Genomic DNA, 25103 nt, shown 5'->3' with positions numbered 1-25103 from the left:
GAGACAAAGTCGCCGGTAGCTCTCTTCTGATTCTTTAGGTTATCATCAGCAAGCAGACGTGGCGGCAGTGGGGGGGGTAAAGGGATCTCCAGCAAAGAGATATGAATTGCCTCGTTAGGGTATAAGGGAGAGAAGGGTAATTTCAGGCAAAATTTACAGTGTTCTTACCTCCTCTCATGCAGCCTCCACAGGAGAGGGGTGATGGTTAGAAGGTGCAAGCTCTCCGTGATAGTAAAGCAAACAGCAGTAGTAGCTAGCCGGAGTATAGGTACTTTTCAGCTGACCTTGTTCGTCAGCACAGTGGGTTGGAGTTCCACTGTTTGGGTCCCAGAGATAATGTTCACGAACTGTCCAGGTAGCAACCCCAGGGGTTGGGGAGGGGCGAAAACCCACCGCCAGCAGCTATGGGACTGGAGAGCTCAGCAGCACAAGCTTTGCTCCACCTCCACCGGAACCCACTAGCAGCCTCCAATCTATTCTCAGAGCATGCAATTTTAAGCAACTTTCTAATTTACTCCTAATATCAATTTTTCTTTGTTCTCTTGCTATCTTTATTTGAAAAAGAAAGTCCAGAACCTTGGACAGCAGTTATTTATTGGTGGATGAATGTATCCACCAATCAGCAAGAACAACTCAGGTGGTTCACCAAAATGGGCCGGTATTTAAACTTACATTCTTGCTTTTCAAATAAAGATACCAAGAGAATGAAGAACATTTGCTAATAGGAGAAAATTAGAAAGTTGCTTAAAATTGCATGCGCTATCTGAATCACGAAAGAAAAAATTTGGGTTCAGTATCCCTTTAAGCACTTTAGGTCCAGGATTGGGTGAAAAGTTCCCTCCTTCTTTGTGACCACAAAAAGGTTTGAATAGTATCCCAAACCTCTTTCTGCGATAGGTAACAGGACAATGACCCCAGAAAGGCTTCCCTCTGTTCTTGTCTAGAAGACAGGTTTGAGAGGAGAAATCTGCTCTTGGGTGGATGAGACTTGAAACCTATCATCTATACCTGAGCAATGACCTCCAGGACGCATGGATCCTGCACGTCCCTGAACCAAGCGTCTGAAAAGCGTGACAGTCTGCCCCCCACACGATCCAGCACCATGACGATTTAGTCTCAGCGGGCTTCTTGCACTGCTTGGATTTATTCCAGAACTGAGCCGGCTTTCAAGTACTCTTGGTTTGCTTGGTCTTAGCGGAGGGCTTTTGTCATTGGGATTTATCCGAATGAAAGGAACAAAATAAGAACTCTGTCCCTTAGACTTGTTCTTTTTATCCTGCGGTAGGAAGGCACCCTTGCCACCTGTAACAGTGGAGATAATGGAGTCCAGGCCTGGACCAAATAAAATCATTCCCTTAAAAGGGAGGGAGAGAAGTCTAGACTTAGAAGTCATGTCCGCAGACCAGGACTTCAGCCAGAGCGCCTGATAGGTCTGAACTGAAAAACCAGACACCTTAGCAATTAGGCGAATAATCTGCATGTTTGCATCACAGATAAAAGAATTAGCAATTCTCAATCCTTTCCTGGATAACGTCGAGAGGACCCTCCACCTCAATCAAAGCCGCTGCCGGTTGAAACAAGTATTCCGTATGTTGGAAAATTTTTCTTAGAAAAGTTTCCATCTACTTATCAATCGGCTCTTAAGTGGGTTAGTAGTACGTTTTGCAAGCGTGAAGATAGCGCCATCCATCTTAGGGGCGGAACCACACAATTCCAATTGAGAGTCCGGGACTGGGAATAATTTCTTAAAGGAAGGGGAAAAGGAAGATCCAATTCTGTTCCATTCGTTGTTAATAATGCTCACCATCTTTACAGGTACATGAAAAGTTAACAGTACTACCCTGTCCTCGTACACTATCTAATTTAGGAATCAAAGTTTCATCAGGTAGCTTGGCCTCTGGAACCGCTAATGTAGACAGGACCTCTAGAAGAAAACGTAAGTGTTCAATCTTAAATCTAAAATCTGGTAACTCCGCAGCAGGAGGCTTAGAGGCAGCAGACTCTGACCCAGAAAGTTCTCCCTCTGAAGCCTCAGAATGTGACCCCATCCTCGGATAACTGAGTCAGAACAGATAATTCCAATAAATCACATGATAACCCTGGCAGGAGAGCTATGTTTAACCTTTCGCTTGCGTTTAGCGGGGCAAGGTAAAGCACTGAGGGCCTCAGACACCACGGTTTTTAACTGCGCGGTAAAATCTGATGGTAAAAGGCTCCCTCCAGATGGAGGATTAGGCGTGCTACGGGAAGCTGCATGTGTAGCAGGAGATGACTAATGGATATGCACCACATGGGACGGCAAGTCCTGAGAGGTGGACGGCTCAGTGGTACTAAAGGGGTTAACCTTTTTAGACCTAATAACGTTTACAAGGCATGTGGAACATAGTTGAGAGGGCGAGCATTCCAAGGCCTCCTCACAATATAAACAGGTATTACTATTTGGAATAGAGGGAGTACCCTCTAGTATCTCAGAATCATCCATAGCTTAAGCTAAAGACAGTAGGACACAGACAATAAAAAAAAATCTTTTTTTATTTCTCAAAAAACAGCACCTTCATACGCCCAATGGCTGGGGCACTCACCACCTCCTAGACCCAGATATAACAGAGAAAAGGCGTCTTCTCCAACAGCCAGCTCGGTCAGGAAAGAGGAAATGAAAGCAAGACCACTCCCGGGTCACATGGTGCGCAGGTCCGCCTCTGCTATGAGAAAAAACGCGCCAAGCTACAAGCTGTAGTCAAAAACCTGTGCGTTCCAGCCATATAACAAACAGTCTATGAGCCCAATAAATCTCACACATAAAGCAGCAAAAAATCAAAGCATCACATTTGATTAATCCCCACTGTTCAATAATCCCCCTCAGGAGATATTAACCCATGATTCTATTAAGATAAAAGGAGCCACGCTGTGACCCTGTCTTCTAGCGTTTTCATCATATGTAAAAAATTGAAATGATCTTACCATCTACTTAAAACTCCAGTTCCATATCGAAGGGCAGATACCCTTCCCAAAGAACTACTCCGCACCTTCTGACACTTCTCTGCCATCCTCCTGTGACAAAAGGTAAAGAATGACTGGGGGATGGGGGAAGTGGGAGAGGTATTTAAGCCTTTGGCTGGGGTGTCTTTGCCTCTTCCTGGTGGTCAGGTTCAGTATTTCCCCAACAGTAAGGAATGATGCCGTGGACTCTCCTTATATTAAGAAGGAAATGTATAGTTTAATCTTAGTTTTTTTTTTATTTCACAGGTAAATTTTTATTTATTTTAAGATAGTTATATTGTAAATTTAATTTAAAGTATAGAGAATAGTTAGGTTTAGGGATTAATAGTTTTATTATAGTAGTAGCGATGTGGAGGGGCGAATGTTTAGGAGTTAATAGATTTATTATAGTAGTAGCGATGTGGGGGGCCAGCGGTTTAGGCGTTAATAAATTTATTTAGTGTTGGTGATGTGGGGGGCCATCTGTTTAGGGTTTACAAGGTTTATTTATTGTCTGCGGGCGATGTTGGGGGGACAGTGGTTTAGGGGTTAATAACTTTAAATAGTGTCAGTGATGTTGGGGCAGCGGATTAGGGGTATTTAGAATAGGGGTTTATGTTAGAGTGTTAGATTTTAATGTAACTTTACTTTCCCCATAGACATCAATGGGGTTGCGTTACAGCGATGTACATTCCGCGATCACAATCAAACACTTTCTCCCCATTGATGTCTATGGGGGAAAGTGTGCACGAGCATGTAAACACAGGCCTTGGCTATCGCACCATAACGCACAGCACAAGGAGGTTTTTCAGTCATTTGTAATGGCAGCGCTAAGGAAAGTGCGTTAATTTACGCACCCAGTTTAGCGCTCAACTTGTAATATTGCCCAATGAAAGCTAGCAAGTTTAACCTTTTAACTGCTGAGCCATTTCATACCCTTGTGCTGCAGAGGTTTTCAGTTTTTTTGGGTTCATTTTTGCGTTCATCCCCACATATATCACAATCACCACAAATAACAGGTGAGTTTTCATCTATGTGTTTTAAGGAATTTAAACTTTAACTTCTCTACACAGTAATACCCAATAAACACTTTCCCACAGATATCCTTTATTTCACTTTACCCCTATGTAATAATAATAATGACAGACAGATTTTTGGCGTTGGAAAAGGTCACATATTTATTAATTTAATACTATCATTTTGTCTTTATGGCGGAATTTTTTAGCGATCCTCAGAAACTGTCAACTCATAAAACATAATCAAAATAAAAAACATAATTTATGTAAGAACTTACCTGATAAATTCATTTCTTTCATAGTGGCAAGAGTCCATGAGCTATTGACGTATGGGATATACATTCCTACCAGGAGGGGGCAAAGTTTCCCAAACCTCAAAATGCCTATAAATACACATCCCACCACACACATACTTCAGTTTTAACGTATAGTCAAGTAGTGAGGTGTAAAAAGCATACAAAAAAGAGAAACTGGAAAAAAATAATGTGCTTTTATACAAAAAATCATAACCACCAAAAAATAGGGTGGGTCTCATAGACTCTTGCCACTATGAAAGAAATGAATTTATCAGGTAAGCTCTTACATAAATTATGTTTTCTTTCATGTAAGTGGCAAGAGTCCATGATCTAGTGACGTATGGGATACAATACCGAAGATGTGGAAATCACTAGAGAGGGAGGGATAAAATGACAACTGCTACTTACGCTGAAAAAATTAAATCCAAATAATAAATAAGTTTTCTTAAATTTCAAAAAACATAGGCAAAGGGAATCAAACTGAGACTGCTTCTGAAGAAGCAAATACATCAAAATGGTAAAATTTAGTAAATAATATATGCAAAGAAGACCAAGTTGTTGCTTTGCAAATCTGGTCAATTGAAGCTCCATTCTTAAAAGGCCAAGAAGTGGCAACTGATCTAGTAAAATGAGCTGTAATTCTCTGCTGCGGAGACAGCCCCGCCTCCAAATAAGCCTTGTGAATCAAAAGTTTCAACCAAGATGCCAACGAAATGGCAGAGGCTTTCTGACCTTTCCTGGAACCAGAGAAAATAACAAATAGACTAGAAGTCTTTCTGAAATCCTTAGTATCTTAAACATAGTATTTTAAAGCTCTTACCACATCCAAAGAATGAACAGATCTCTAAAGAGAATTCTTAGGATTAGGACACAAAGAAGGAACAACAATTTCCCTACTAATGTTGTTAGAGTTCACAACTTTAGGCAAAAAAATTAAACGAAGTCCGTAAAACCGCTTTATCTTGATGAAATATCAGATAAGGAGACTCACAAGAGAGTCGACAACTCAGAAACTCTTCTAGCAGAAAAAATAGCCAAAAAAAAAAAACACTTTCCAAGAAAGTAGTTTAATATCCAAAGAATGCATAGGCTCAAAAGGAGGAGCCTAGAAAAGCATTAAAACCAAATTAAGACTCCAAGGAGGAGAAATAGACTTAATAACAGGTTTGATACGAACCAAAGCCTGAACAAAACAGTGAAAATCAGGAAGCTTAGCGATCTTTCTATGAAATAAGACAGAAAGTGCAGAGATTTGTCCCTTCAAAGTATTCGCAGACAAACCCTTATACAAACCATGCTGAAGAAACTGTAAAATCCGAGGAATTCTAAAAGAATGCCAAGACAAATCACGAGAGGAGCACCATGAAAGATAGGTTTTCCAAACCTGATAATAAATATTCTTCTAAACAGACTTACAAGCCTGTAACACTGTTAATTACTGGGTCAGAAAAACCTCTATGACTAAGAACTAGGTTTTCAAATTCCATACCTTCAAAATTTAGAGATTTGAGATCCTGATGGAAAAACGGCCCTTGAGAGAGAAGATCTGGACTTAAAGGAAGCAGCCAAGGCTGGCAACTGGACATCCGGACAAGATCTGCATACCAAAACCTGTGAGGCCATGCAGGTGCTATCAGAAACACATGAGATTGTTCCAATATGATCTTGGAGCTCGACCTTGGGAGAAGAACTAGAGGTGGAAAAATGTAAGCAGGTTGGTAAAACCAAGGAACTGCCAAAGCATCCACCATCTCTACCTGAGGATCCTTGGACCTGGAAAGATATCTGGGAAGTTTCTTGTTCAAACGAGAGGCCATCAGATCTATTTCTGGAAGACCCCACATCTGAACAATCTGATGAAACACATCCGGATGGAGAGATTACTCCCCTGGATACAAAGTCTGACGACTTAGAAAAACCGCTTTCCAATTGTCTACACATGGAATATGAATTGCAGAAATTAGACAAGAGTTGGACTCTGCCCAAGAAAGTATTCAAGATACTTCCTTCATTGCTAAAGAACTGCGAGTCCCTCCCTGATGATTGACATATGCCACTGTTTTGACATTGTCTGTCTGAAAAAGAATGAAAAGTTATCTCTTCAATAGAGGCCAAGCCTGAAGAGCACTGAAGATAGCACAGAGTTAAATGTTGATTGGTAACCTCGCCTTTTTGAGGTTTCCAAACCCCTTGTGCTGTCAGAGAACCCCAGACAGCTCCCCAACCTGAGAGAGACTTGCATCTGTTGAGATCACAGTCCAGGAAGGGTGAAATAAAGAGGCCCCTTAAATAATCCGATGATGGTCTAAACACCAAGACAGGGAGAGTTGAATGCTGGGATTTAAGTATATCAACTGTGATATCCGAGAATAATCCCTGCACCACTGATTCAGCATGCAAAGCTGCAGAGGTCTCATATTAAAAATGAGCAAAGGGGATCGCGTTCGATGTTGCAGTTATAAGACCTAAAACTTCCATGCACATAGCCCCTGAAGGGAATGATCGAGATTGAAGGTTTAGACAAGCTAAAACCAATTTCATTCGCCTCTTGTCTGTTAAAGACAGAGTCATGGACACTGAATCTATCTGGAAACCTAAAAAGGTGACCTTTGTTTGAGGAATCAAGAAACTCTTTTGTAAATTGATCCTCCAACCATGCCTTTCAAGAAACGACACTAGTTGATTTGTGTGAGATTCTGCTAAATGAAAAGACTGAGCTAGTACCAAGATATCATCCAAATAAGGAAACACTGCAATACCCTGCTCTCTAATTACAGATAGAAGAGCACCGAGAACCTTCGAAAAGATTCTTGGAGCTGTTGCTAGGCCAAATGGAAGAGCAACAAACTGGTAATGCTTGTCTAGAAAAGAGAATCTCAGAAACCGATAATGGTCTGGATGAATTGGAAAATGAAGATAAGCATCCTGTAAGTCTATTGTGGACATAAAATGCCCTTGCTGAACAAAAGGCAGAGTAGTCCTTATAGTCACCATCTTGAAAGTTGGGACTCTTACAAAACGATTTAAAAGTTTCAGATCCAAAACTGGTCTGAAAGAATTCTCTTTCTTTGGGACAATGAATTGATTTGAATAAAACCCCAAACCCTGTTCCTGTAGAGGAACCAGAACAATCACCCCTGAAAGCTCTAGATCTGAACCACATTTCAGAAAAGCCTGAGCTTTCACAGGATTTGTCGGAATATGAGAAAGAAAGAATCTTCTCACAGGTGGCCTTATTCTGAATCCTATTCGATACCCTTTTATTCCAATTTAAGGATGGTTTCCAATTGGAACCGGAGGCCTTAGGGGAAGGAGTAGACTTTTGTTCCTTATTCTTACGAAAGGAACGAAAACGATTAGGAGCCTTAAATTTACCCTTATATTTTTTTTATCTTGAGGTAAGAAAACTTCCTTCCCACCAGTAACAGTGGAAATAATAGAATCTAATTGAGACCCAAAAAACATTCTTACCTTGGAAAGATAGAGATAGTAATCTAGATTTAGACACCATGTCAGCATTCCAAGTTTTAAGACATAAAGTTCTACTGGCTAAAATAGCTAAAGACATAGATTTAACATCAATCTTAATAATGTCAAATATAGCATCACAAATGAAATGATTAGCATGTTGAAGCAAAAGAATAATGCTGGACAAATCATGATCTTCTACCTGCTGTGCTACACTATCCAACCAAAAAGTTGAAGCAGCAGCCACATACGCCATTGAAATAGCGGGTCTAAGAATATAGCCAGAATGTAAATATGCTCTTCTAAGATAAGATCCAATCTTCCTATGCAAAGGATCCTTAAAAGAAGTACTATCTTCCATAGGAATAGTAGTACCTTTGGCAAGAGTGGAAATAGCCCCATCAACCATAGGAACTTTTTCCCAAAGCTCTAAATTAGCCACAGGTAAAGGATACCACTTCTTAAACCTAGAAGAAGGATTGAAAGAAGAACCAGGCTTACACCATTCCTTAGTAAACATATCAAAAACAGCATCTGGAACAGGAAAAACCTCAGGAGCAACCTTAGGAGGTTTAAAAACAGTATTCAAAGGTTTACTGGCTTTATTATCAAGACAGATAGGAAGATTTATCAAATTCAGAATCTGAATCAGGATCTTCTGAACCATAAGAATCCTCATCAGCGGAGGATATTTCAGTATACTGTCGGTCAATACAAATTTAATCAGATTTATGAGAAGTTTTAAAAGAACTTTTAAGTTTATTTGAAGGCAGAATAGCAGACATAGCTTTATCTATAGCTGCAGCAATATAATTCATAACATCTGCAGGAATATCAGGTACTTTAGACGTTGAAGGAACAAGAGTCGGTGTATTAGTACTAATAGAAACATTATCGGCATGCAAAAGCTTATCATGACAAATGCCACATAATTGGGCTGAAGAACATCGGTTAACATAATTTCATTTACAACAGACACACTTAGCTTTGGTAGCACTGTGTTCAGGCAGCATGGTTTCTACAGCAACATCAGAGGCAGGATCAGATTCAGACATCTTGCAAAATGTAAAAATAAAAAAATAACATTTAAACAAAATATCCAATTTCCTCATATAGCAGTTTCAGGATTGAGAAATAATACTTATGCAAAAGTAGAATGCAAAAAAAATAGTATCATAGTTCTTAACATGGAGAGAACCAGAAGCAAAAAGGAAGAGGGGTTATATACAAAAAAGATTTCTGGCGCCAAGTAGGAAGCAAGACACAAAAAGGAAAAAAATATTTTGGCACCAAAGTTAACATCAGAAAATGACACAACTTGTGTCATAACAAGTGCGACTTCCTCACCTAAACAACGCGTGCCAACAAAGACGCAGGAAATGACAACACTTAAAGGATTACTTTCTGTTATAATTTTTAAGCTAAACAACTAACATATTAAAGTTAATAAACATTAATTAAAACCTACTGACCTATATTTTCTCCAAAACTAAGTTTCATAACGTTCTAAAAGTTATATCTTTTATTCGCCGATGATGTCACGTTATCCTGCCCACTATTTTCAGCACTGCGTGTTCAAAATACTTAAACCATTAACTTTGTGTTTAAAGCGCCATTTTGAAACCTAGGTATTGTAAACGGATTGGTACAGAGCAAAGGATACCCACGGAGTGGGTTTGGAAAACAATTAAATTTGCAGATAAGATTTCTGATATACGGTAGAGATATGTTAATGAAATGCTATTGATAAAAAGCATATTTGGGGTAGTTAGTTAGTAACAGGCATAGAAAATATTTACTTACAGTGGCCCTTTAAGTCACCTTAGATGCACTTTCGCGCCCAAAAAAATTCCACGCCAGAAATGACGCCATAAAAAACTGCATTTTAAGTCTCGACGAGCCTAGTTTGCCCGTGAAAATTTGGAAACAAAGTCAGATTGAAGACGTCTGAAACCCCAGGTAAGAGATAGAAATAAAAAATAATCTTCCCAAATAAAAACTCCATACTGTAACTGATAGTCTGCAGAAAAGGGAAATATACATAGACCTGACTCTTGGCAAATATAAGCAAATTCATATATTTAAAACTTTATAACAAAGCGCCAAACATAGCTAAGAGTGTCTTAAAATACATACTTACCGGAAGACACCCATTCACATATAGCAGACACCCAAACCAGTCCCGAAAAATATCTGCAGAGGTAATGGTATAGAAGTATAATGTCGATCTAAAAAGGGATGCAAGGAATGAATCCCTACCACCGATTACAGAGAGCCTTTGAAAGGATTTCCCATGGGTGAAACCACTTACTCAACAGGCAATACTTCCTTCACATCCCTCTGACAAACACTGTTCTCAGATGAATTGGGCTTTAAAATGCTTAGAAGCGCCTTTCACAGAAGAAAATCAAGTACATCTTGCTTCACCACCTCCACAGGGAGGCAAAGTTTTAAAACTGAAGTATGTGTGTGGTGGGAGGTGTATTTATAGGCATTTTGAGGTTTGGGAAACTTTGCCCCCTCCTGGTAGGAATGTATATCCCATAAGTCACTAGCTCATGGACTCTTGCCACTTACATGAAAGAAATTGTAACACAATTCAATGCACCGGCATTGTAAAGAAAATGCCAAATATCAAGAACATAGCAGCACCACTTGTAATTTCCAAACCTTCTTTTATTCCATATCACATGGGCAGCAAAAAGTAGTTAAAACAGAACAACGTTTTGGGTCAAGCACCCTTATTCATGTTCATACAGTGTATGTACCCATTAACCAACTTAAGTACCTGTAGGCAGGTTAGACCACACCTTTTTAATTAACACTTTAAATATACCTTTATGGTTTTCATTTGTATACACTGACCCCTAGTGGTCTACACCTATATATACTATTTTTCAATAAAAAAATATTTTTATAATTTAAAACACATCTAAACAGACATGGAAAGCAGCAGTTCTACCATACAGATTAAGTCATAAACAATGCAAAATATATCACATAACTTGTATAAATAAACCATGAAATCAGTCTTTATATAAATACACTCAAATCAAGTTCCCTATTCATACCTTTGGGGATTAATGACTCTAATTTATTTATACAAAAGGCTTCACGCCTCTGAAGGAGTAATTCCCTATTGCCTCCTCTTCTAGGAATGGGTACATAATCAATCATTTGAAATCTTAATTGTGAGATAGTATGGTCTTTTTTCAAAAAATGGTATGCTACAGGAGCATTAAGGTCATTGGTCCTAATATTTGATTTATGTTGTAGGATTCTATCCCTGACCCGTTGGGTCGTCTTGCCAATATAAATTATGTCACACGGACACTTAATTAGATATATTACAAAGTTGGCATTACAATTATAGTATAGACAAACAAAGAGAACAGAGGATATCCAAATATGCCAAAATGTAAATTAATGTAATGTATCAGAACATCACAGAGTAAAAAATCCACTTCATACAGAATCACCTGTTTAAATAGCCTCCTGGGGTTTTAACCCTTACAATCTTATTCATCTGCTCAACTTGTAGCAAACAGCGCCACCTATTGTTACATCATAGGCTGAATCTGTATAAAATACAAAGTACCAACAGCTATGAAACCTCCAGTACCTAACTATAATTTATAAAAAAAAAGGATGTATATTCATCACAACTCTAACAACACTAAATACCTACTCTAAATCTACTTATTGGCCTAGAAAAATAAATGTAGCAATCAAACATCCCAAAACCTGACTAATAGAAAACTGACCAATCTATCTCTCTATTTAACCCCTTCGGTTCCAGGGTACCGAGATGAAATATCCAAAAAGTCTCTCTTTGTTTAAGCAATAAATCTCTATTGCCTCCTCTTCTAGGTAACTTAATCTGCTCAATAACCTGGAACCGAAGCTGGCTAATATGATGTCCTGCTGCTAAAAAAGGATGTGCCACGGGCATTTGATGTTACTTTTATGTTCCGTGATCCGATCACGGACCCTTCTAGAGGACTCGCCAACATAGGCCCGCCCACATGGGCACTTAATCATATAAACCACATAACTGGTATTACAAGTATACTGTTCTTTGTAATGAAATTTATGACCTGTGTGTGGATGTAAAAAATAAGACCCTTTAATTATTGAATTGCAATTGCTGCAACCAGTTATGTGGTTTATATGATTATATGATTAAGACTTACCAATTGGATTGTTGTGCTGGGTTCAATTTGCTGTTTATTACAATTATAGTACCCTTTAATCCTAAAATTCTGACCCGTTAAGGGATGAGTGAAACTATCTCCTTTATTCATATTGTTACAATTTGAACAATTAAGGCAAGGGAAACGGCCATTATTCTTTGCGGTTATAAAGCCCTGTCTACTCTTCTTTTTGCTCCCCACATTAGCCCAGATTACCTTATCTCTTAGGCTGGGGAGTCTAGTGTATGCTGGCATAGGTGGCTGTTTAAAGGCTTTCACTTTAGGGTTACACTCACTTAAAATGTGCCAATGTTTTCGTAATATTCTTGGGCTATAGGCATAGGCATTATATTCTGAAATAAATACCAACTTGTCATGGTCTTTCTTATTTAGGCTATTCTCCTTATTGACCCTTCCTTTCAGTAATTCCAGTACCATTTTGATGACATCCTCTATCATGTTATGTGTATAACCTCCCTCCAAAAAAATAATAATCTATCTCCCGTCTCCTTTAGTCCAACCAGGGCTAAGCCATCATTTCTCACAATTCTTCTCACCCTTAACATTTGGCTAAAAGGAAGTGACTTAATTAGAGCTGGGGCATGTGCACTAGTATAGTGAAGAAGACTATTCTTATCTGTATCCTTTCTATACAAATCAGTTTTTTAGCACACCCCATCCTTATATACCTTAGTGTCCAAAATGTTTATAGACTCCTCACTCCAGGATAATGTGAATTTCATGCTCCTTGTTGCAGAATTCAATTCCAGCACAAAAACACTGGAGGGTACCAATGTCGCCCCACCAAATGCCAAAGATATCATCTATGTAGCGCCACCAGGTGGCGCCACATAGTAGGAAAAGTTTATTTTCATACACAAATCTGTATGGTAGATCTGCTGCTTTCCATGTCTGTTTAGATGTGTTTTAAACTAAAAAATATTTTTTTTATTGAAAAATAGTATATATAGGTGTAGACCAATGAAAACCATAAAGGTATATGTAAAGTGTTAAATAAAAAGGTGTGGTCTTACCTGCCTACAGGTATTTAAGTTGGTTAATGGGTACATACACTGTATGAACATAAATAAGGGTGCTTGACCTAAAATATTGTTCTGTTTTAGCTTCTTTTTGCTGCCCATGTGATATGGAATAAAAGAAGGTTTGGAAATTACAAGTGGTGCTGCTGTGTTCTTGATATTTGGCATTATCTCTGGGGGTTGGCAGTTAACCCCACACAGCGTGTGCACACACCTTGGGACATTTGTGCTGGATATTAGCCCTATTGGAGATTGTAAAGAAAATGGGCGGCCCCACGTAACCACATGCAACTCAGAGGTGTAACTTGGCAGATAACAGGCTGAAAGGTCTGCAGACTAGGAGGGCATATGAGTTTGACCGACAAACCACCAATCAATGTCCCTGTACCCTACATACCTCCCCCCATTACCGCCAAAGATAAATGGGGCAGTCCTCATCTTTCTGCTCTGCATTAGGTGCCAATTTTCTGAACATATCCCATTTAAATCTTGACAAGGAATCAGAAATAAAAATTTTAACGCCCGGAATGTTCTTAGCCCTAAAACTTATATGAAGCCTTTAGAATGAAATGCTGCACGTATGCAATGACCTGGGGAGAGGATTATTAGCCAATTCCTTACCCATTGTTCTACTGCAATAACAATTAGGAATAATTCCAACAACACTAGGTTCTTTGTCTAACCTTTATCCTCCCATACCTGAGGCCATTTTCCTACACACCATTTGCCATTAAAAAATGCTTCAAAACTTACTCCGCCCGCAGCACCTGTGTATAAATGTATCTCATTTGCCAATACCTGTTCCTCCCAAATCCTTATCCCTTTAAAGTTTTGTAAAAAAACTGTCCCAAATTTGCAACTTCCCCTTTAACTGTTTGTTCAATCTAATTCTATGGCTGGACAACACCGCGCCCCCTGTACCGATTTCCAGTCTTCTTTTAAAAATTCTTCCTAAGGGTATTACTCTGCATGCAAAATTTAGCAGCCCTAATCCTAAGTGTTACTTTTTTCATACCTATCACTTGTTTTATAGCTTATCATCTTAGCTACCCTATCCTTTGCAATCTACATTGTTTATTCACTGAATCATTTTCTATGCCTAAAAATGACAAACTAGTACAAGGTCCCTCTGATTTCTCCTGTGCTACAGGAACCCAGAACTCTATGACAATTTTTAACAGCTTCCCTAGAATCCTATCACATTCGCCTGTATCACGCTCACCGACAACCATAAAGTCATCTAAGTAATGGATTATTGATCTGCTACCTGTCCTTCTCTGTACCAACCAATGCAAAAAGGTACTGAACATCTCAAAATATGTGCACGTAATTGCGCATCCCATGGGCAGACATTTATTGACCTCTAGGATAAAACAAATGTTGAATCATTCTAAATTTACCAACCTCTTTTTTCGGAACCACCCCCAACGGTGACACTATTATTATTATTATACGTTATTTATGAAGCGCCAACATATTCCGCAGCGCTGTCCATGGATTCATATAAATAAAACAGTACAAGACTTGTAATTCACAAAACACATACAGGAGGGATTGAGGGCCCTATTCCTGTGGGAACTTACAATCTTTCCAATGGTTTCTCCTTAAAAAAGGCCTCCTATCACAGTAACAGTACTGCCCAAACCAGGCAAATCCCCAGACGAGCTAGCTCACTTCCGACCTATCTCCCTCCTGAATGTTGATTTAAACAAAGTTTTGGCAAATAGACTCAATGCAGTCCTCCCTTTGCTGATTCATGTGGATCAGGCAGGCTTTGTACCTGGTCGAGAGGCCAGGGACAACACCACGCGTGTGCTGCAACTTATGCAATTTGTTTCTTTACATAAAACCCCTTCAATCCTCCTGTCAACAGATGCTGAAAAGGCCTTTGACAGGTTGGATTGGACCTTTTTAAAACTCACCCTCTAGAAATTCGGTATCCCAGAGGAATTTATCTCCAAAATCTTTGCACTTTATGTGGGCCCAACAGCCAAAGTTAAAGTGAATGGTATCCTGTCCGGCTCATTTCATATTAAGAATGGGACGAGACAGGGGTGCCCTCTTTCCCCCTTATTATTTGTACTCTCTATGGAAATTTTGGCAATCAAGCTTAGGGGCAGCTCGGAGGGGAGTGGTCTGCAGATTAACCAGACACAATACAAAGCTACATTGTTTGCGGACGACTTACTGCTTTCCCTTACCAACCCGACTAAATCCCTCCCTGCAGCTCGCCTAATTTTGTCCCAATACGGGAGAGCCTCAAACTACGCAATAAACTCTTCCAAGTCGGAATTACTTCCAATGGAAATGTCTCCGGCAGAATGTAAACGATTGGAAGTTGATTATCCATATCAGATTCAAACCAAAACGTTAAAGTACTTAGGCGTACATTTATCACCTAACCTACATGACCTGTTCAAATATAACTATGAAAGATTTATACACAAATTCAACTCATTTATTGCATCTTGGCTCCCTAAATCAATTACTTGGATAGGAAGGATTAATGTGGTAAAAATGAATTTGTTACCTAAACTTTTATATATCTTCCAAACAGTCCCTATCCCACTTCCTAATCACTTCCTACACTACAGTCCATCACTAACTCTTACATATGGCGTAAAAGACCACCAAGGATATCTAAAACAACACTATATCTGCATCCAACTAGGGGAGGGCTAGGTGTACCAAATCTCCAGAATTACAAAGATGCCACTATCCTTCAGAGGACTGCTGATTGGTGTTACCAGTCGACAACTTCATCTAAAGCCTGGGTCTCCCTGGAACACAACTTAATGGGGAAACCCCAGCTAGGGAGCTATTGTTGGCTTCCCTTGAACACCGACCTTCTACAATCCAAAACTATCCCATTATAAAAGAAACTTTTCAGGTATGGTCTAGACAGATACAGAAAAACACCTCGTTCTCTAGTATCCCATCCCCTCTCACACCATCACTCTCCAATCCTGACTTCTTGGTGGGGAATTCTCCTCCAAAAAATTTAAAACTAGACATCCATGGACTTCTCCCGGTCTATCTGTTGACGGAGGCAACAAAAATAATCCCAATGACACAAATGCAAAACTTGGAGAACGACTTCTTCGCTACCTGGCTAAGATATAATCAGCTGACACATTTTATCAACACTCATAACAACAAACAGGATCAGGTGCGTACTCGCACTAGATTTGAACAACTCTGTAGTGCACCTCACCAACCAGCCCATACTATATCGCTTTTGTATGCTATTCTGAACTCACCTCCAACAGACCACCTTCCTTCTTACACACAAAAATGGCAAAAAGACCTTGCGGGCAAGTATCAGTAGAGGAATGGAATAAAATTTTCCACAACATAGCCAAATCTTCTCACTCCGCCTCCCTGCTGGAAGTCAATTATAAACTCTTAATGAGATGGTATTTGACCCCGCAACGCCTACAATACATCTTTCCCCTGACATCTAACAGATGCTGGAGGAAGTGCAACCAAGAGGGTTCCATGTACCATATTTGGTGGTCATGTCCTAGTATTCAGCAGTTTTGGTGCTCCATAACTAAGGAAATGAGCAAACTCCTAGGACGCGACATTACTCTAGATCCAGTAGTTTTACTCTTCCATGATATTCCCAAAATGCAATCTAAGGCCCACACTAGGCTTCTACACATTGCATTGAATAGTGCTAAGCAACTCATTCCTCGGAGATGGAAACAGGAGATTACTCCTACGACTGACGAGTGGCTTGCTCAGGTTTCGCTAAATATACGACTAGAGAGGTTTCATTACTTCTCCATTAACCAATTGGATTTCTATTGCGAGATTCTCTTCCTATGGGAATCCAGACCCCGCAGCTAATTACCAGGAGGACGCAAGATAACCTAACACCCTTGATAGGGGTAAGCCCATACTGTAATTTTAATATCCCTCAGCAAACTTTATTTCACTTCACTCAGGAACACGTGTATTTGACCTCTTCTCTTCTTTTTCTTTCCTCTTCCTTTCCTTCGTTTGTCTATGCTTCTTTTTCTTTATGTCCTGCTAAACACTTGCAAAATTCATATTGACAATTCTCTATGTAACCAATATTGATAATTGTTGTTTGATGGCCTTTCTAGTCCATTTCTTATTGTATTATTTTGTTTAACCCACAACAAATGTAAGAACTGAAACACAGGGATTTCGATGATTGCCAACAGACTTATGCTGTGAGTGTTTTATTCTCTGCTTGTAAATGTTTGAAGTTATTTCAATAAAGCTTTTTCAAAACTAAAAAAAAAAAAAAGCCTCCTATCCTCCCTAAATCAACTAACTTTTTTAATTTCTCCCTCAATACCTCTGGTAATTCGTATGCAGATTTTAAATTATTTGCCTTTTTTGCCCCATATACCTCTCCCTGAATAGGCACCTTTAAACCAAATTCAAAACCTTCCTTTATCATCCCCCTGTCCTCGACATTATGATATCCTTCCAATACCTTGAAAATCTTAGTTACTTTCAATGGGATTCTGGCCGACCCCAGCCCCAACCCCTTGAAATCTGCCTGAGCCCTGAAAGGAATTATTCTTACCCCCTTCTTTTCTTCTACAATCCAAACTGGGGTGATTACCTGTGCAGTGTTTACTAATATGTTTGTACTTACAAGATAATCCCCTGTCACAGCGCTTGTCGTTAAACGCCCAACATTCCTTCACCTCATATTTATTTCTCTTAACAATAAACGGATTCCTGCTCTTCTGCTAATTGAACTAAGCATGACCATATGTCAATGATTTTTACCCAAAAATCCTTTCTGCCCTTTACACCCGTGGCCACGCTACCTCTCTTGAATTCCCCCATAGCTTGTGAAACAATCCGCAATTAAATGCAAATACTGCATCATACCTTTTATTTGCTCTAGATGAGCATCCAAAAAACATCCAGAAAACATTCAGAGTATACTGCAAACCCTTTAACCCAGTCCACAAATTAAATCTTTTTCCTAGCCTTAGCGCCTTCTCCTGTTGACTTAGTGGCAATTCAAACTCTGTTCAGCACTCAAGCAGGTATATAAGGTGTGCAAGCTGTCAGGGTATAACACCAAATTCCCCAAACAAATATCCATGAGCAAACAATGCAGCAGCACCACCAATTCTTGTTAAAGGTTTATTAAAACAAAGAAATATGTCTTTGGTCCAATAAACCTTTAAGAAGAATTGGTGGTGCTGCTGCATTCTTTGCTCTTGACTGGCAACAGCTTCCCTAGTAATACTAAAAAAGTCAAGGAACTTTCCTTTCCGAGCTTTCTGCACTATTTTTCCTTTTAAATGTGAAGAGAGTGGAACTGATTTAACACCATTTGTTTCGTTATCCATAACATTATCCCCCTCACTTTTCTCTGAATTAGAGGCCTTCTGACCCCCACCGTGCCCCTACTTTTTTTTAATATTATTGCCTATAACAACATCAGAGTCAAACCTGCAACTAGAACTATCGGATGAGATAACGATACTACATTTCTTACCTTTCTTATGTACCCCCGCTCCACGAATTGAAAGTTCCTCCCTAGGCCTCACTTTGCTCGGACCAGGTTGCTCCTGCTGGCTCTCTGTTCCTTGATCTCGTTGCTCCTTAGTTGGCTGCTCCCTCCGCCCTTCCCCAGCCGTGATTCCAAATGAAACCTCCTTTCCAGCCTGTGGATAATATATGCTACTCATACTCATACCGTTACCAGCATTTAACGGCACATTATTAGATGAATCATTAACTCTCATATATAAGTGCCCGTCGCTGACCTTTAAAAATTTAGCATTCCTTTGAGTGTTTGTTATTTGGACAAAGGACTGCTGGTGTATATTATTGGCCCCATGAACATATCCCCTACCCGCACTCTCTGTGGCAATGCCTATATTGATGCCCTGAAAAACTATTTGGGATAGCCGAAACTCCTATCTGAGGCATAACGATATGACATCACCTCGCCCACAACATAGATTTTTATCATTATAGGGCGGGGCATCGTGATCAACTATCGTATAGGGACCTACAATCTGAGGGCCCCTTCTGGTTCCCCTGTCCCTATCCTAGCTCGACCGCTCATCTGACAAACCCCCGTCTACCACATAGGTACGGATTTGATACTCTTTATAGGAACTCCCTTCATCCCAGCCTAAGCATACCCCCGGAGGAATGGATGCCCTCCTTGATCACATGCGGACCCAACGCTGGTCTATGTGAAGCTGACCACGCCTCCCTACAAGGGGGCTGGGGCTGTTCCAGGATCGGCCAAAGAAAAAACACTTACAAGCTCTGGCCCTACAGAAAAAACCTGCTCTGCAAAATTATAAGCCGATGACACAGGGCCGCCCTGACCTGGAGGACTATCCGGTGAAGACAAGTCCTGCTCAGAAACAACCCAGTGTATAGGAGGGGGAGCTAGGGATTGGACAGAGTTAGATCCGGAAGGCCCAGCATAAGAATGCGGACTAAAGGAAGATAAAGGGGGGGGGGGCAGAAAGGGGGTGAAAGGGCCCAACACTTACCTCTGTGACAGCCTGCACAGCACTCCCTAGCCTTTCAGGAAAGACAGCTCCCTGTGACTCCATGCCTCTAACTCCTACAGTGTTCCTTTTTCTCTTCTTGGCCTTCTTCTCCTCTCGCACTGCGCTGCCCGTCCACAAATTCTCGCCGTCCAGATACTTCTTAGGCATTCTTCTGCTTCTAGTAGCCATCCTGAAGTAAGTGTCCAGTGGTTCAGCTGAAAGACCTATAAGCAAAAAAGGACAAAATTATTTTCTGAACAATATCTGTGTGCAGCCTGTTGCCCTGTTTCCCACAGCCATGTCACACACATACACTCACCTGTGCCCTGTATCCCTCAGACATATCACACACATACAATCACCTGTGCCCTGTATCTCTCAGACACATCACACACATACACTCACCTGTGCCCTGTATCCCTCAGACATGTCACACACATACAATCAGCTATACCTATATTGTCGCATATGTCCTGCTCTGCAGCTTCTGGTATATTTATTAGCCACTTATCTTCTGTTTGTTCCATGTTCAATTAAATCTTAGTATCATTTTCAATTGAATTAATAATAAAAAAAACACAATCTAAAGAATCACTATTTACAGGGGCAATGGTATCTTTTAAAAACTTAAGATGAAAATAAAATGTAAACAAGAATTGTGTAATTTAATTGAATTAAACCTGAGTCTAGATCACTAGCAGTCACATCTGGAAGAAATTCCATGTAGTAACAACATATCAGTAAGCACAGCATGTGCCATATAGTAAAACAAGTTAGCGTGACTTTTGCAAATACTCCCACTGTAGCCAACCAGAATTCCCATGTTTTGTGTATTACAGTTTTTTTTGTTTAGTTTTTTTGTAATCAGCTATATTGAAAAAGTAAAGTTGTACAAAACATAGCTATAAGTGCACAATATGTCTTATCACGTTTGACACGGTCATCGTTAAGTACAGGTAAAACTCGAAAAATTTGAATATTGTGCAAACATTCATTTATTTCACTAATGCAACTTAAAAGGTGAAACTAATATATGAGATAGACTCATTACATGCAAAGCAAGATAGTTCAAGCTGTGATTTGTCATAATTGTGATGATTATGGCTTACAGCTCATGAAAACCCCAAATCCACAATCTCAGAAAATTAGAATATTACATGCAATCAATAAAACAAGGATTGTACATAGAACAATATCGGACCTCTGAAAAGTATAAGCATGCATACTGTATGTACTCAGTACTTGGTTTGGGTCCCTTTTGCAGCAATTACTGCCTCAATGCGGCATGGCATGGAAGCTATTGGCCTGTGGCACTGCTGAGGTTATGGAAGACCAGGATGCTTCAATAGCGGCCTTCAGCTCTTCTGCATTGTTCGGTCTCATGTCTCATCTTTCTCTGCAATGCCCCATAGATTCTCTATGGGGTTCAGGTCAGGCGAGTTTGCATCCCCATAGAGCTCGTCTGCAGAAGGAAGCATGAAGTGCTCCAAAATCTCCAGGTAGACAGCTGCGTTGACCCTGGACTTAATGTAGCACAGTGGACCAACACCAGCAGATAACATGGCTCCCCATATCAACAAAGACTGTGGAAACTTCCCACTGGACTTCAAGCATCTTGCAGTGTGTGCCTCTCAATTCTTCCTCCATACTCTGGGTCCTTGGTTTCCAAATGAGATGCAAAATTTGCTCTCATCAGAAAAGAGAATTTTGGACCACTGAGCAACAGACCAGGTCTGTTTTTCTTTAGCTCAAGTAAGATGCTTCTGACATTGTTTGTTGTTCAGGAGTGGCTTGACAAGAGGAATACGATATTTGAAGCCCATGTCCAGGATCCGTCTGTGTGTGGTGGCTCTTGATGCACTGACTCCAGCCTCAGTCCACTCCTTGTGAAAGTCCCCAACACTTTTGAATGGCCTTTTCCCGACAATCCTCTCCAGGCTGTGGTCATCCCTGCTGCTTGTGCACCTTTTTCTTCCACACTTTTCCCTACCACATAACTTTCTATTAATGTGCTTTGATACAGCACTTTGGGAACATCCTTTTGAGGCTTTCCCTCCTTATAGAGGGTGTCAATGATGGTTTTCTGCACAACTGTCAGGTCAGCAGTCTTTCCCATGATTGTGATTCCTACTGAACCAGACTGAGACCACTTAAAGGCTCAGCAACCCTTTGCAGGTGTTATGGCTTAATTAGCTGATTAGAGTGGGACACTTTGAGCCTAGAATATTGCACCTTTTCACAATATTCTAATTTTCTGAGAATGTGGATTTGGGGTTTTCTTGAGCTGTAAGCCATAATCATAACAATTATGACAAATCACGGCTTGAACTATCTTGCTTTGCATGTAATAAGTCTATCTCATATGTGACGGATACCCCCGGCTACCCCGACTGGGTAGCTCCGCCAAACGGGTCCTGCTTCCTCCCTGCCAATTGCAACTATGTAGCTGGCAAGTGACCACAACCTGTAGCCACCCCTGATGCCTGACAGCACCAGTACTCAGGGTCCCACCCTGTAGCAGACTGCAGCTACCAGACTAGGTAGCTCTGTCAGAGTGTCCTTCCTCTGCCTGGAACAGGCTGCTATGTAGCCCAGGAAAAGTGATTTTAGCTGGAGCAAACCCAAATAACTAGACAGCCTAGCATTCAGGTTTAACAGGAACTGATTTTATTGAAAACACACACTCCTTTTATACAGTCAGCTCATTTTGATAAGACCCTGGACAATCCCACTATTTTCCCGCCATTCCCGCCCCTCCAGACAGCCCGGCACCTCCATAGGAGCCACAGTCCCACATAATCCCAAAACATATGGGTGGCGGTTTCGGGGTGATCCCGGTGGAGCGGCGGCAGTTCCAGTGTGTCATTTTAAAGCTCTCGGTCCCCAGATTTCACAGTCCAAAAATCAGCATGATTCGTTACTGGGGACCGGAGTTACAGTCCGGTTCCCAAAGGAGCTCCCCTCCGGCAATTCCCCCACCCCTTGTACTCCCCAGGGGCTACTAATCCCCAAAAGAGCGGAGCTCTGGGGCACATGGTTGCTGGAGCGACCTGGGTTAAAGTTTGCGGGTGTTCTGCTGTCCTGTGGCCGACCGGGAGTTCCAGGAGCCTGGCCAGCCTGAGAGGGGTTAGGCGGGTGTCCGTTGTAAGGCGGCTGACCGGGAGTTCCAGGAGCCCGGCCAGCCTAGGAGGATTTTCCTGGTCACACACCAACTTTTCTCTGAACACAAAAACAAGCCAACACAAAGCAAACAAACAGCTTCCAGAGATGGTGGTTGCTCTGAGGAGCCCAAAACCACTGAGAAACAACAGGGGTGAGGTTGTAAGGGGGTGGGGGGTAGCCTTAGCCGTCTGATATCCGTGACATCATATATTAGTTTCACATTTTAAGTTGCATTAGTGAAATAAATTTACTTTTGCACAATATTCTAATTTTTCGAGTTTCACCTGTACATGGAAGTTACGTTTAAACTATAATAATTATAACCAAAATATAACTACTTAACTGGTCAAGAAAAGCATATTTCATAAAGAGAGTAAGATATGAGGGAAGTGCCTTTTCTATAGGATACCTAAACACTTTTCTGGATCTAAAAAATAAGGGGGTGATAGGGCGAGAGAGACTCTGGAAATTATTAGTAGTGGTGAGAAGGTGTGAAGAAATGGGAGGAGGGGAGATGGTGTGGGGGACCCCGTGTAAGTTATAGAGAATGTCTAGTCTAGGTGAGTCTCTATTTGCAATCAAATGTGGCAGTTCTAGTTTTGTAGAGAACCTCCTAATAAAGTTGGGCTCTGATTTGTATACTAGATTCCCAATAAAACTTAATACTGTAATCTATGTTCAAATTGCCTTTTTAAAAATCCATATTTCTCTAATTTTGCTACACAGGTTTTTTTATGCGTTTTTAAAATAGAATCCATTCTAATTGTTTTCATTAAAACCTTGCATATACTCACATCACAGTAACATCCCTTATACCTGACATTAGGACAATACAGTATTAGTATTCCAAAAACCCCAATATCTGACATGGGGACAACACAGCAGTAGTTTTCCAACAACCCTTTACCTGACATGGAGACAATAAAGCACTAGTTTTCCAACAGGCCCAATACATGACATGGAGACAATACAGCGCTTGTATTCCAAAAGTCCCTATACCTAACATGGGGACAATATAACACTTGCATTCCAACAGCCCCTATACCCGATATGGAGACAATACAGCACTTGTATTCCAACAGTCCCTATGCCTGATATGTAGACAATAAAGCACTTGTATTAAAACAGCCATTATTCCTGACATGGGAACAATACAGAACCATTAAACCAACAGCCCTACACCTGACATATGGAGAATCCAGCACTAGTACTTAAACAGCCCCTATACTTGATGGGGACAATATATCACTAGTATTAAAACAGACCATATAGGTGACATGGGAGCAATATAGCACTAGTGTTCAAACAGCCCCAATACTTGACATTAGTCCAATACAGCACTATTATTCCAACAGCCCCTATACCTGACTTGGGGACAAACCAGCACTAGTATTTTAACAGCCCCTATACCTGACATGGGGACAATCCAGCACTAGTATTCCAAACAGCCCTAATACCTGATATAAGAAGAATATTGCACTAGTATTCCAACAACCCCTATACCTGACATGAAGACAATACTGCACTAGTATTCCAACAACCCCTATACCTGACATGGGGCCAATACAGCATTAGTATTCTAACAACCCCTATACCGGACATGAGGACAATACTGCACTAGTATTTCAACAGCCACTATACCTGACATGGGGACAATCCAGCACTAATATTCCAACCAGCCCCTTGACTGACATGGGGACAATACAGTAGTAGTATTCCAACATCACCCAATATTCTCCCCAGACCTTTTAAGCGGGTGCACCCCCCGGATGATTTTACTGACCACAAGGCTAAAATTTCATGATTCAGATAGAGTATGCAATTTTAAGAGATTTTCCAATTTACTTCTTTTAACAAATTTTGCACAATCTTTTCATATACACACTTTCCTACTCCTACTGAGCATGCACACAAGTTCATAGGGTATATGTATTTTTAGTCTGTGATTGGCTGATTGCTGTCACATAATACAGGGGGCAGGCAAATAGGGAAAAAATACATTTATCATAAAAAAAAAAATCTACTGGTTAATGCACTTGTTAATTATTTAATCCTACTGTATTTATTGGTACTTTAAAAGGGATACTAAACCCACATTTTCTTTAATCATTCAGTTAGAGCATGCAATTTTAATCAACTTTCTAATTTTCTCCTATTATCAAATTTTCTTTGTTCCCTTGCTATCTTTATTTGAAAAAGCAGAAATGTAAGGCTAGGAGCAGGCCCATTTTTGGTTAAGCACCTGGGTAGCACTTGCTGATTGGTGGCTACATTTACCCACCAATCAGCTACCACTACTTAGGTGCTGAACCAAAAATGGGCCGGCTCTAAAGCTTACATTCCTGCTTTTTCAACTAAAGATAGCAAGAGAATGAAGAACAATTGATAATAGGAGCAAATTAGAAAGTTGCAAAAAGTACATACTATATCTGAA

General features: G+C 40.4%; 1 protein-coding gene across 1 annotated transcript in view; it reads right to left on the bottom strand.

Annotated features, from left to right (window-relative positions):
• The window catches only part of LOC128657877 (gastrula zinc finger protein XlCGF26.1), a 138780-nt gene that overhangs the window by 89578 nt on the left and 24099 nt on the right, over positions 1-25103 (bottom strand). Inside the window, exons 6-7 of the mRNA XM_053712306.1 lie at positions 19508-19731; positions 18490-18658 (exon numbers count right to left, since the gene is read on the bottom strand). Coding sequence (XP_053568281.1) covers positions 18490-18658; positions 19508-19731 — 393 coding nt within the window. The remainder of the gene's footprint in view (positions 1-18489; positions 18659-19507; positions 19732-25103) is intronic.

The sequence above is a fragment of the Bombina bombina genome, chromosome 4 (assembly GCF_027579735.1).
Source record: "Bombina bombina isolate aBomBom1 chromosome 4, aBomBom1.pri, whole genome shotgun sequence".
In the NCBI taxonomy this organism is placed as follows: Eukaryota; Metazoa; Chordata; class Amphibia; order Anura; family Bombinatoridae; genus Bombina; species Bombina bombina.
This window is presented reverse-complemented; position numbering and strand designations above follow the sequence as displayed.